We start from the raw sequence: 12,529 nt of genomic DNA on the forward strand, positions 1-12,529 counted from the left end.
GCACCCACCATCTGGTTTGACTCACCATCCGTCCTACTCCCAAGCCACCTAGTCCTGCATCTTTCCCCGCGTTGTTGGTTCTGATATTCGACACTACGTCCCAATCTGCGGATCCTGGGCAGTTCTTTGGCGAACACCTTCGCCTCCTCCAGTGGGGTGTGCTGCGATATATGCTCTGCGGTGTCCACAGCCCAGTTACCTTCAGACGACGACTTCAGCAGCGACATGTTTCCGATTCTCGGTCTGTTCCACAGTCTTCCCTGTCCTGAAAAGGCCACTGCACGCGCCCAACTGCCTCTTCAGCCACAAGCTAGAACACACACAGATTCCCGTCACCCCGATTCCTGTAGCGCAAGCATGTCATCCAAGCCTGTATCTGTACCTTCTACGCCGCCTCCTCAAGCTTCCTCCCCGTAAAACGTCCCAACAGCTCACCTGCAAGCAATGAGGGATCGAGCAATGGCGGCTCGAGCGAGCCTCCAAGGAAGTTCCAGAGGGTAGGGAAGTCTCAAAGACCAGTGGCCGTCCCATCCGGCCCAGCAACTTCCGCAGTAAGCATACATTCTGTATCCATAGCGCACTCGCTTCATTCGTGTCCACGAAGGATGGGTCCCCCTTCTACGCGTTAGTCCAGCTATGTCCCAGGTAGCAATACCAGTCCGTCAAGTACGTTCGATCAGTCCTTTCGTAATACCAAAAAACTGACTCCACACCAGACTATGTTGAAGGTCCTGTACGATCATTTTGTGATTCTCTACGAGCTATACGCGCCCGAAACCAACGCTCGCTGCAGAACATGCGTTGAAGCAGGAGGAAGAGGTGTATGCGCAAGCAGCAAGCTCACGTATCGAAATGTATGACTTCGTTTGAGATCGCATGCCTTGGCGTCTGATGACCCTCAGGCGATCATATCGTCTATTGCAACGCTGAAGAAGAGACCGAAGCCCGATTCATCTCTCACCCTTCTGTTGGCACAGAGTCAGAAGTGCAGGCACGCGAGGAAGCACGAAAGAAAATTGCTGCTCTGTGTTTGACGACCGTGCACCTTGAGCCCTACGTCCTCAGTATGGATCAAATGAAACAGTGGGAGTACGTGGTCGAAATACCCCTGGTCCCGGTGGAGACAGGCCGCACGAAGAAGGATCGCCTATGGCTTGCGACCGATGCAATCAGAGGTTCATCGTGAAGCGACGAGAAAACGCGGACCACTGTCGTTTCCACTGGGGAAGGCGTTCTCGTCGAAAGCGAACGGTAAAACACTCCTTCCATTGTGCAGCACTTCAATGAATGCTGAGCATGCCACGACGCTGACAGGCGAGAAGAGACGTGTCTATACCTGTTGCTCGAGGACAACGGACGAAGAGGGCTGTGAGACTGGACCACACGTCTTCTACGAGTCGGATCCCGATATCTTGCATAGCCGTCACGGGTTCACCAGCTCCCGTCCCAAGAATGGGGACGAAGATTCGGCTTTGGACATAGTCGCCCTGGACTGTGAGATGATCTACAGCACTGGCGGAATGCGTGTCGCCCGCGTCTCAGTGGTCGATGGCACTGGTAATGAAGTCTTGGACAAGTTTATCCGCATGGACGACGGCGTTGAGGTGATGTTAGTGTTCGGCTTTCGTATCTCCATTCGAACCTCTACTCATGCGGTATGCGTCGCAGCGACTTCAACACTCGCTTCTCCGGAATCAACGAGGAAAACTATTCCACTGCAGTTCACCCTTTGGAGTCCGTTCGCGAGTCTCTGGATTCTCTGATCAATTCGGAAACCATCATCATCGGCCATGCTCTCGAGAACGATCTGAAAACCTTGCGAATGATTCATCATCGTTGCGTCGACACTGTCGTCCTTTTCCCGCATCAACAAGGCCATCCATACCGACGAGCCTTGAGAGCGCTGTGAGTACAACAGCGTTGCTGACCCTGCGATCTCCTCACCCACATTCCTTCAGGGCAAAAGAGTTCCTGGGACAAACTATTCAAGCAGCCGGCGCCGCCGGTCACAGCTCTATCGAGGACTCTGTTGCCACACTTGACCTCGTTCGATGGCATGTAATCAACAAGCCGAGACCGAAACCCCCTGCAAGATATGTAGCACTAGCATAGGATGTAGTTATATCGGACCTACCTTGTTGCACATACTCTGGTCGAATACACCCATACCCCAAGCCATCGAATGCAATATCCGGAGAACACTAGTATAGTAACAGAAATATACACTGTACATCGGAACAGGGCGTCGCACTCTATGATCCCCGTGATGTCAGGCTCGATCCCAGACTGCCCAGTCTTGCCATGGTATCCTCGCTGTTTTCCTGCTCCTCAATACTGTCTGCTTGCGTGACCTAGGATGCATGACATGTCACTTCTGGGAAGTTCAAGCGCACAAAGCATCCCTCCACGCACCACTCGCAACACAGACTTCTTTGAAGACTCTTGAAGCTCGCCGGCGATAATGAGCTCATCCAGGATCTGCCGATTGCCGCTGGTACCAATGCACGGACGGGACGCAGCAATTGGGACTCACCGCATACGCCTTCTGGAAGTTGAAGATCCTATGTCCCACGCGCATTTAGTGACCCCCGGAATGGAAAGGAAGATGAACGGGATATCGCACAGATCAAGCTCGCAGACCTGAGTAGGGATGTCATTGGTGCGTGCTCGCGCAGGCAAAGGGACGATACTCACATTGCCAAAATACCGATCCAGCACCTCGACATAGCGGTGGATGATCTCCAGAGTGGCAAGCTCGTTATCCGCCGCACTGATCCCGGCGACGAAGAAGAGCGACGCGTATCGCCTGTACACCACCTTCGTGTCTGGGTGCCCCGAGGGTATCGACGTGAGTGCTTCAAGGCGTTCGCACAGGACACTGAATCCCGAGGTGCGCACCTTTGTACTCCAGGAAGTTGCACATGCGGGTCCGGCGTGCCAGAACGAGCTGTGTGACGTCCTTGACGATCTTCGCTTTCTGCTTCTGAGGCATCGTGGTGTACCATTTGGCAAGACGGACCTTGCCTGAGCTCATAAGTCAGAGACCAGTTGTCCAACAGCGCGCGTAGTAGCGGTACCTTGACGAGACACAAGGAGCATGTAGTTGATCATGACTGGCAGCAAGCAGACGAGGGGGTAAGCGGAGATGCTGCTCAGTCGGACACGAGTGCGGGACAGTCGTATCGGGCGTTGGCGTCCACCTCAGGTCGCTCAGCGGGACCGGGGCCCGGCCACGCGATGGGCGCGGGCGCGGGCGCCTGTAGGTGTGGCCAACATCCGGGGCCGTCATTTGACTCGCGCCTACAACCGTTCTTACTAACCGCTGCCATCCTGCGGTGGGTCACTCCGCCCGCACACACGATTCATACCACACAGACAACACTTCTCCGACCCGATGGCGGACACGAAGATCCCACTGCCAGCCTTCATCAAGATGCTGACCATCGGGAACGTAATACCTTCTCAGGCGATGGCTATCGCAGGGAAGATGTCAGTCGCGCGCATTCCATGCTCCTCGAGGTTTCGGTGCTGAACTCGGTGCAGATACAAAACGCACGGTACGAGGGAGCAGCTCGCATCGCTGTCCGATTTCTCCCTCGAGTCTGCCGGCGTGGAGAAGGACCTCCGCAAACCGGTCCTGGCCGCCGTTAGGAAGGCCGTATACAAAGAAAAACCCCGGCCGGCTTCGAGCCGTTCCAGCACTTCAACCGCCTCTGTGACAGGTCAAGAGGTACCCCTGCCTCATGCACTCCTGCCTTTGTGCAACTCACGCTGTTTCACCGTTCCGTCCCTCCCTTCGTAGACTAATGCCAACCGAACGCAACGAAAACGGAAACGAGACAGTGACATTAACGAACTGCTGCCGGAAAGACCTCCAGAAGAAGGCGATTCCTATGGCAGTTTAGAATTCAATGAAATACTGGACGAAGACGTGCGTGCACCATTCATTCTTCGTCTTGTTCGGGCGTGGATCCGGAGAGCCTTGTTCCTCCTGGGTGCAGACAACATGCTTCATCACGCAAGCCGGAACATCTTCTGTTCCACAAACGACTCACGCTGACTTCTTCTGATATCTTCACTCAGGCCATCCGTTCCAAATATGTAGTGATCAACCGTGCCCCAATCATGATGGCATGGGCATGTGTGGTCGCAGAACGCCTCGGCTTCTCAAGAGAAGAGGCCCTCAGTGTAGGTGTGTGTGCCCTCCACTGCCCAGCTCCTGCAGGGTGTCTCCACTGCAGTGGGGCAGTGCGCCGCTCTGCACAGCATCGGGATACTCATGTCTCCGACGGTCTTCGTCAGCCTCTGTTTATACGGAGATGAACGCCATAACGAGAGGCGTTACGCTTGGCCTGTATGCCGACGGAAAGCAAAAGGGCATGGAAGCCAGCCGCACGGGCAATCAACCATACGTTGAGCTCATGGGCCGTCGGTGAGTGAACCTCCGGTTTGCCTAGAGAACCTCCCTTCTTCACACCCCCTTATGGTGTACTGAGGAGCTCACCACTGTTTTTGCGCTCCGCGGCCGCACTGGACGCGCAAATGGCAACCCGCAACCTCGCACTCCTGTCTGACTCGGCGATCCAGCATGTACGTAGGCAAAGCGTTCCCATTCCAGCTCTGAGCCACCACATGCTGATGTCCTTCTGCCCTTCTCCTCACCTTCTCTGAACGCGTCGTAAATTTTTCTGCCGCCCAACTCCCCCAACAACCGCTCGCGGCCTTGCCACTCACCCTGCGTGGCACCCCTCCCACCTCCCTGCGCCACTCCTCCTCCCGCACCACTCCACCCCTGCAGCCCCCTCCTGCAGACCGCAGACGGCCACTGGCGGGCCCTCGGCCCCACAGGCGGCCCCGCCCCGCCCGCCGCCGCCTTCTCCTACATCTCCCGCGCGCTGCGCCAGACCCGCCCCGCCATCCTCGGCGCACTGCGCCTCCTCGCGGCCTCCCTCTCCCCACGGAGCTCAACGCGCGTGGCGGGGACCTCTACCGCGACTTCCGGCCCGCCGGGGGGGCTGGGGCGAGCGCGGGGAAGTCCGGTGCGCGACGATCCTCGGCCTGCGCAGTGGGGCCGCGGACCCGGGGGAGACGGAGCGGCCTCGGAGGCTCGGCGTGCGCACGGCAACGAGTTCGTCAAGCGGGACCCTGGGTCAAGGACGATCTCAGGGGGGTCATCTGCGGGGCGGACGTCGACCCCGCCCTTGTCGGAGGAGCCAGGGCGAGGTGACGAGCCAGAGCTGAAACGGGTCAGGGCGGACGTTCAGGCAGGTGAAGGACAGGGTCCTGAGAATGGGCCTGCGTCGGGTCCTAGACCCGTGCCGGTGCGAGACGAGTTCGACGCGGCGCTCGACGACGACGCGCTGTTCGACGAGTTCGACCTCAGCGCCATACCCTAATCACTAGCCGACCAGCCCCTCTCCTGCGAGCAGGCGTCCGACATGCTTTGCAGTCGGAAGCACTTTTTGCCACGTCGCCAAGACACCAGTCCGTGGATGGTCCTCCAGACTCTGGTCTGGAGGCGGTATATCATACGTTAGCCTGTGGTGTACAATACCTCTACATCAGGAGGACCAATGTAAATCAGACTCGGCGCTCCCGATTCCGCACCCCTTATCCCAAACGCCGTGGTGAAGGTGAGGACGCTCTATGGAGGCTTTTGATAACGGCAGCGGTGAAGTCGGAGGTCGTCGCGGAGCCTATAGGTAGTAATAAAGCCCTTATGAGCGCCCCTAGCGCTCGAACGCATGGTCCAAATGAAGCTTACCGCCCATGTCCGCGGTGCGAACTTCGCCGGTGTTGATGACGTTGAACGTCGCGCTGGCAATGTTGTCCGCGAGATGGTCAAGACTACAAGTCATGGTCACAGGTTAGTCGAGGTTTCATGGAGACAGGCCGGTGGCGTACCCAAGGTGCCTGAGCATCATGGTAGAGCTGAGGATCATGGCCGCGGGGTTAGCCGGTTGGTGCCCATGATGTCCTGAGCGACGTGACGGCAACCTGGCTCGAAGAGCGCATACTCCTGTAGTGCACATGTCCGGCGAATCAACAAAAGCAGACATTAAACTACAGGCGCTGGTGTGAAGGACTGACCCTGCCAACGTTGCAACCGGGCACAATGCCGGGACCACCGACGAGGGCCGCGCCAATGTTGGACACAATAGCGCCGTACAAGTTGGGCATGACCATGACATCGAACTGCGTCGGGCGTGCGACGAGCTGCATGGAGCTGCATGGCGGAAATGTGTATTAGTCGGCGCGGACCGGTCAGCGGCGCGGGGGATGAACACACGTGTTGTCGACAATCATGTCGTTGTACTCGATGCCGGTGGCCTTGTAATCCTCGGCCACGCGACGGAAGTGTTGAGGAAGAGACCGTCGCCGAGCTTCATAATGTTCGCTTTGTGAACGCAGGTGACTTTCTGCACGTGTCCTCGTCTTAACTTCCGTATTGAACGCTTTGCTTATGAGCTACACGCACCTTGCGGTTGTTCTTGAGCGCGAAGTCGAATGCGAAGCGGCAGATACGCTCAGCCTTGGCGCGGGTGGACACCTTCAAGCTTTCGACGACACCGGGGTAGCTCTGGTGCTCAAGGCCAGAGTATTCACCCTCCGTGTTCTCACGGATAATGGCGAAGTCGACGTTGTTGTGACGGGTGGGGAAGCCAGGGAGAGACTTGCAGAGAACGACAGACGCGTAGATGTCGAGCTGCTGGCGCATGGCGACATTCCACGAAATGTGACCCGACTGGGAGATGGGGGTGAAGAGAATACCTGCGCGGACACAAGACCGATGTTGGACTCAAGATCCGCGGACGGAAGGCAATCCGACGCACCCTTGAGACCGACCCGGTTGCGCCTCAAACTCTCCATAGCCTGCTTAAAGAGAACCTCGCCCTCGGAGGACATGCCAGAAACGTTGTACTGCTCCCATTCAATGGGGGCGTTGACATACTCGAAGATCTCCTTGACGGAGTCGGTAATCTCGTTGCCGATGCCGTCACCGGGAATGAGGGTCACCTAAGGAGATATGAGGACGCGCATGGGTGCACGCTGGCACGAGACGTACGGTGTAGACACCGCCGTACTTGGAGGGCATCTGAGGACGCGCGATTAGATATGCATGAACACAATATAATTGAGCATGAGATAGACACGTACCCGCTGGGTCACCTTGGGGAAACCGGCCGAGAGCGTGGTCGCAGACCGCTAGAGAAAAAAAGTCGGAAGACGGACGGAGAGCGATGGACGTGACATACTGCCTGAAGAGCAGGGCGAGCAACATTTGTGAGGGCGGCACGAATCATGGCGGGCGGGAGGTCCTCCGGGCGGGACTAGAGTGGATAGGATGAAGAGAAGGAGAGGTGAGGTGGATGGCAGAACAGAGAACGGGGCGAAACGCGGTTTGGTCCGTGATGCGCACCGGGAGCGTCATTGCCCACATGGCTATCACCGCGGCCCGTTACCGCCGTCCGAGATGCGCCGATACGGCCGACACCCTCCGGTGCGCATGTGCGGCGAGAGCTGAGGGCGACGAGCAGCATGAGAGCGGGGAGGGCGTGCGCGGCATGCCCGCGCACGGCCTTTATGGATGAATCGCGGCCTGGGACGAGCAGCCTCGCATGACCGCGACGCGGCGGAAACGGGACGACGTCGGGTGTCGCATGATTTTGAGAAAGGCACGCCAGACGCTCACACAACACCGTCTCCTCCCCACCGCGTCGCCTTCCCTAGCCTCCCCCGGGGTGCCTACGGCCGTGCCACTCTTTTCACGACCGTCTCCCCGTCTCCCGCGGTTCACCAGCCCTCCGGTATCGACGCCCACGCACAGCGCCCGGCGCCCACCACCGCCTCCATGGGCGACCAGAAGCTTGACCCGCGCGCGGCAGAGGTCCCCACATCCCTGCAAAGCGCGACCTGTCTTTCTACCTCGTCCTCTTCTTCGCCATCGGCCCCATCTGGTCCATCATCCCGCTCTCCTGGTCTACGTCATCTACACCCTGCGTTGCGGCCTCGTCTGGACCTTCTCATGGAAGGGCTGGACGCTGTTCGCCCTCGCCGTGGCTGAGGTCAGACCCAGTGACTTCTCGAGCGAGTCTATCTCTTATCTCACCCGTATGCAGGTGTTCTTCAGCGTGTACTACCTCAACCTTGCTCGCTTCATCGCGGTCCCAGCCCCAACGGCCCGGGCGATCTCCGCGAGCTGCGCACCGTCTTCCACCGCGTGCTCAAAGCCGGGCTCGCCAACTTGCCGGAGGAAGGCTTCGACGAAGAGTCCCTCGACGTGGACAGACCGGGAAGCCCGGAGGAAGACATCGTCCCCCTGGAGTTTGATGATCCGAGAGCGGTGGACTTCCGGAACTACTTGAGGACATGGTGCGTTCCGTAAACTCTCCTTTCTCCGAGTCGCACTGAGCCGAAATTAGGTTCAGAAAAGCCCCATGGTCCTCCATCCACAAGCACGAGATGCACGCATGGCTCTACTGGTCCATCTTCAACACCCGTTTCCCTGGCATCGACAAGGTCTCCCACGTCGAGCGCACTGCGCTGCACGAGGTCGTCGGGCTCATCGAGCATCGGTCTGGCTCAAAATCCCTGACGGCTCCAACCCCGACGTCTGCGCTTTGCTCCTACGCTGACCCGTCAACGTCTCGTGGCGCCCATTCGTGTGGTACGCAGCGGTGGCAATTAGCAACGCCATTATCCGTTGGAGACTTCAAAACGAATGGCGAGCACAGGTCAGGACGTACAAGGACCTCGAGTGAGTTCTCTCCCTTGACGCGCGCAAAGAACTCACAATTACGCACCGCAGATATGTCATCCGTGTTCCTCCCAAGTGGGATCCAGCTTCTCGTGTCCGCCCCGTCGTCTTCATGCACGGTCTTGGGCTCGGACTCACCCAGTACTACCACTTCATCCGGCACATGTTCAGGGTTCTCCCCGACCATCCCATCCTTATCCCGCTCCACCGCACGTTAGTCAAGAGATCATGCACCCGCGCTTCCTGCGCCCCATGGGACGCAAAGAGATGGCGCAGCACATCGCAGAATTGATGGACGAGCTTGGCTGGGCCACTTGGAGGATGCGAACCGCTCCGACTCGTCGGATTCTGACGATGGCAATTCCATCCGGGTTGCTCGAGTTCGCAAAGGGGTTACTATGCTCAGCCACTCGAAGTGAGTGTCATATACTGTTTAACAGAGCAGGGCTGAGCTGTGTTTAGTGGCTCGTTTTCTCATGCTTGGCTACTCAAGACTCACCCGCAATGATCACCCGGTCGTGCTTTGTGGATCCGGTGACATTTTGCTCGTGGGAAGGAGGTGCGTTGTCCTCCACTTTTGACCTTGGCCACTCACACATAAGACAACAGATCTGTGCTACAACTTCATTTATCGCCCATGCGAGAATGTGCGTGTGACCCCGCGACTTGCAGGAACCTACCTGAATTTGCTTGCAGGGCTTCCATCTGATCGTGAAGTATTTCGTTGGCACCGAACTGGGCGTCGCGAACTTCCTCCAGCGTCACTTCGACTGGACCTCGAACTCGCTATGGTTCGAAGAGATTCCGAAGGCGCGTGATCCGCAGAAGACGCTTTTCATCCTCGGTGGCAAGGACGCCATAGTCGACGCCCATGTAGGTCCTATGTGCGGCCTTCGCGCGGAGCAGACGACTCACATCACATCGCCTCTAGCGCGTCAAGAGATACCTCACCTCGCACGGTATCCGTAAAGGACTTCGCTTCGACCCCAACGGACACCACGGCGAGGCCCTCCTTTCGAGTTCGCCGTTCCATCACGAAATCGTGCGCTGGATGCAAGAAAACTGAGTTAAAGCCCGCACACACCGTCACGACACCTTAGCGATCTGTTGGCCATGACTGGATCCATACCCCTAGTAGGATTCTCCTAATGTATCGATACCCTACCTTACTGCATGCTTGTCCATCTAATGCATCGCATCCCTTCGTTGTGCTTCTCTTGCAAGGACCGACTAGAGCTCATCTTCGCATGTAGAACTCATCACATACCCAAAACTCACGTAGTATCGAGGCTGCAAACTCCCCCTTTCTTGGCTGTTGTACCATAGATCACTGCGCTGCGGCTCACCGACGTTGAACATCCGTAGACGAATTTATTGAAGGTTCAGCAGCGCCCCTGCATTCCCACCCACGATTTGAGCCAAACGTTCACTGTCTCGACCGTAGAACGCTTCGACACTGCGAGTGAACCAGCTGACCATGTCGACGCTCACGGCTGCGAGCCTCCAGTCAGTGGGGACCCGAAACGGCTTGGAAGGATCTGACGGCACCTGGAAAGTCCGTGCCAAACAGAACACGGCCGTCGTCCGCAAACGCCTCCATCGCCGTGAGCGTCGTCTCCGAGGCGCTGATCGCCATGTCGAAGTAGAAGCTCGCAAAGTCCTCCAGGACCTCCTCGTAGGTGAGCGGCAGCCCATGTGCCGCGCGAGCACGGCGACGCGGGGCGCGAGCATCGGGACGCTGCCGCCGAGGTGTGCGAGGATGACTTTGGCGTTGGAGAAGCGGCGCTTCTTTCCGGAGACGACGAGGTGCGCGGCGGCTTTGTACGTCTCGTTTGGGACCTGTGTGCAAAGTCAATGAGGCAGGGGTAAAGTCAACGAGGCGTGGGTAGAGGGAAGAGACAAGATGGCAGACCTCTGTGATCGGGATGCCGAGGCAGGGGTGCGGGTACGGCGTGGAGGAAGGCGTCTGTGCCCCGTGGAGAAAAACCACGGCGCTGCGCTCGTGCAGCTCCTCCCAGACCGGGTCGAACTGGTCGTCCGCTATATACCCTGCGGCCGGCCCATGCTCGTCTAAATGCGCGGTGGAGCGCGGGTACGTCACTCACTGGCGTCCGCGCCCTCGCCGTACGACGAGGGGAGGCTGACCCCCACTGCCTTGAGCTCATCCAGTGCGTAACGGATTTCCTCAACACCGCCTGCGATGCACGCACACGAGTGAGCGCAAACGGCACTTGCCACTACTACCACGACCATACCTTGGGCATCGAACAGGTTCGGCATGACCGCGAAGAAGGCGAACCGCCCCGGGTGCGCTGCGCAGACCCGCGCCGCGAACTCGTTGTATTCGCGTGCGGCGGCGCGGCTCTGCGGGCTTGCGGGGCCTGCGGGGATGTTCGCTGGGTAGGAGAGTACGGCGACGTCAATCCCAAGGCGGTCCATCGCAGCGAGGCTGAGCTCGGGGGTCCATGGGAGGTTCTCCGGTGGAGTCTTGAACCCCACCGCTGCGCTGAGGGCAGCCTTGTTGACTCCAGGGGGGAAGATGTGGTGGTGGATGTCAACACGGCGTGGCATGGTGGAGAGCGAGAGGGCGGGCGGGGCATGGCACACGAGGGGGGAGCAGAGGAGGTCGACGCCGGGTGAAGGCAGCCGAGCGCGAAGGGCGGGCATCGATTGATTAGTTCTGTTGGCTCCATATATGCCATACTCCAGCTTGCTTCCCCCACCGCCCGCTCACTGTCTGCGGAACTCCTTGCACGCGTCTCCGGACCAGTCCACGAAATCGCCCGAGATCGACTGGGGCGCGCGGAGGGCGAGCGCGGCCACGACATGCCCGGCGTCGTACGGATCCACGAGCTTCCCTGTCTCGTATGCCCCCGTGAAGACCCCCAAGAATTCCGGGGGCATACCAGCTTCACCGCCTCTGTTGCGAATCTGTTCTTGCATCTGGGTGCGATGTTAGCGCGGTTTAACAGATCCCGGCAAAGAAAGGACTTACGGCGGTGTTGACCATACCAGGACGGAGGGAGACAAAAGTCACGTCGGGCTCTTCCCGGGCGATCGTCCTACACAATTTGGGTCAATCGCTAGGCAGGCGGGGTGGGGGCTCACCTGCACAAACTGTTCAGCGCTGCTTTGCCGGCGTTGTATGCACCCCAGGTGGGCATGTAGCCCGTCGCGGCACCAGAGCTCACGAACACGACGCGACCGCCAAACGTGCTCTTCCGCAGCGTTGGAACGGTGGCCTTCAGGGCGGCGACCAGGGAAAACACGTTGACGTCGAAGTGCTTTCTCCACTGGTCGAGTGTGGTGTCTTCGGACGCGATGGGCCCGAGAGGCTCGATTACGCCTGCGTTGAGGATGACCCCGTCGAGCGCCTTATACTTGTCGATCCCGCGGGCGACGGCGGCACGGAGGGCGGCCTCGTCGGCGCTGTGTGCGCAAGAGCGGTCCACGCTCGGCGCTCAGAAGGCGACGAGCACAAGTTGTCGGGGAGGACGTACACATCGCATTCGACCGCCATGAGGGCGTCGCCATGGGCGTCGGCGAGCGCCTGGAGGTCGGGCCCGCGGGTGCGCGAGAGCGCGATGACGTTCGCGTTGAAAGTCCCGAGGAGGATTTTCGCGATGGCGAACCCGAGGCCTCTGGAATGAGCATGGCGCCGATGTCTGTCAGCGAACTCGCGCGCCAGGTAGAGGATCGCACGTATGTACGTACTTGGACGCGCCGGTGAGCAGGACGGTGGGCTTCGCGGCCATGTTCGCAGTGAGATCG

General features: G+C 58.8%; 7 protein-coding genes across 7 annotated transcripts; 3 read left to right on the forward strand and 4 right to left on the reverse strand.

Annotated features, from left to right (window-relative positions):
• Window positions 1–225: 225 nt before the first annotated feature.
• On the forward strand, window positions 226–2,112 carry BXZ73DRAFT_87788 (Rexo1 protein; the record flags this gene model as incomplete). Its single annotated transcript, XM_048024715.1, has 11 exons — window positions 226–262; window positions 370–551; window positions 577–666; window positions 717–733; window positions 762–819; window positions 840–854; window positions 938–1,089; window positions 1,128–1,231; window positions 1,315–1,609; window positions 1,669–1,905; window positions 1,959–2,112. 11 exons carry the CDS (start codon window positions 226–228, stop codon window positions 2,110–2,112), a joined length of 1,341 nt encoding a protein of 446 aa, XP_047882292.1.
• Window positions 2,113–2,252: 140 nt separating this feature from the next.
• BXZ73DRAFT_97509 (AP complex, mu/sigma subunit) lies at window positions 2,253–3,111 on the reverse strand (the record flags this gene model as incomplete). The annotated part of the gene is made up of 7 exons (XM_048027391.1): window positions 2,253–2,351; window positions 2,413–2,478; window positions 2,534–2,561; window positions 2,624–2,640; window positions 2,695–2,825; window positions 2,899–3,024; window positions 3,078–3,111. The coding sequence occupies 7 exons, from the start codon at window positions 3,109–3,111 to the stop codon at window positions 2,253–2,255; spliced, it is 501 nt and encodes a 166-aa protein (XP_047882293.1).
• A 1,014-nt stretch (window positions 3,112–4,125) lies between these two features.
• On the forward strand, window positions 4,126–5,396 carry BXZ73DRAFT_74410 (uncharacterized protein; the record flags this gene model as incomplete). The annotated part of the gene is made up of 4 exons (XM_048022018.1): window positions 4,126–4,192; window positions 4,303–4,432; window positions 4,458–4,590; window positions 4,812–5,396. The coding sequence occupies 4 exons, from the start codon at window positions 4,126–4,128 to the stop codon at window positions 5,394–5,396; spliced, it is 915 nt and encodes a 304-aa protein (XP_047882294.1).
• Window positions 5,397–5,610: 214 nt separating this feature from the next.
• On the reverse strand, window positions 5,611–7,304 carry BXZ73DRAFT_87790 (uncharacterized protein; the record flags this gene model as incomplete). The annotated part of the gene is made up of 11 exons (XM_048024716.1): window positions 5,611–5,696; window positions 5,765–5,847; window positions 5,905–5,977; window positions 5,998–6,019; window positions 6,091–6,226; window positions 6,290–6,339; window positions 6,479–6,771; window positions 6,834–7,017; window positions 7,067–7,096; window positions 7,159–7,206; window positions 7,257–7,304. The coding sequence occupies 11 exons, from the start codon at window positions 7,302–7,304 to the stop codon at window positions 5,611–5,613; spliced, it is 1,053 nt and encodes a 350-aa protein (XP_047882295.1).
• A 135-nt stretch (window positions 7,305–7,439) lies between these two features.
• Window positions 7,440–9,824, forward strand: BXZ73DRAFT_97512 (uncharacterized protein; the record flags this gene model as incomplete). The annotated part of the gene is made up of 10 exons (XM_048027392.1): window positions 7,440–7,501; window positions 8,173–8,373; window positions 8,424–8,612; window positions 8,690–8,758; window positions 8,810–8,971; window positions 9,149–9,173; window positions 9,221–9,317; window positions 9,368–9,405; window positions 9,455–9,631; window positions 9,690–9,824. 10 exons carry the CDS (start codon window positions 7,440–7,442, stop codon window positions 9,822–9,824), a joined length of 1,155 nt encoding a protein of 384 aa, XP_047882296.1.
• Window positions 9,825–10,265: 441 nt separating this feature from the next.
• On the reverse strand, window positions 10,266–11,329 carry BXZ73DRAFT_87792 (uncharacterized protein; the record flags this gene model as incomplete). The annotated part of the gene is made up of 5 exons (XM_048024717.1): window positions 10,266–10,430; window positions 10,469–10,597; window positions 10,671–10,807; window positions 10,864–10,953; window positions 11,014–11,329. The coding sequence occupies 5 exons, from the start codon at window positions 11,327–11,329 to the stop codon at window positions 10,266–10,268; spliced, it is 837 nt and encodes a 278-aa protein (XP_047882297.1).
• Window positions 11,330–11,488: 159 nt separating this feature from the next.
• Window positions 11,489–12,513, reverse strand: BXZ73DRAFT_97514 (short-chain dehydrogenase; the record flags this gene model as incomplete). The annotated part of the gene is made up of 5 exons (XM_048027393.1): window positions 11,489–11,701; window positions 11,754–11,820; window positions 11,867–12,187; window positions 12,259–12,399; window positions 12,473–12,513. 5 exons carry the CDS (start codon window positions 12,511–12,513, stop codon window positions 11,489–11,491), a joined length of 783 nt encoding a protein of 260 aa, XP_047882298.1.
• Window positions 12,514–12,529: the final 16 nt, after the last annotated feature.

Source organism: Epithele typhae (assembly GCF_022376455.1).
Source record: "Epithele typhae strain CBS 203.58 chromosome Unknown BXZ73scaffold_4, whole genome shotgun sequence".
Taxonomy (NCBI): Eukaryota; Fungi; Basidiomycota; class Agaricomycetes; order Polyporales; family Epitheliaceae; genus Epithele; species Epithele typhae.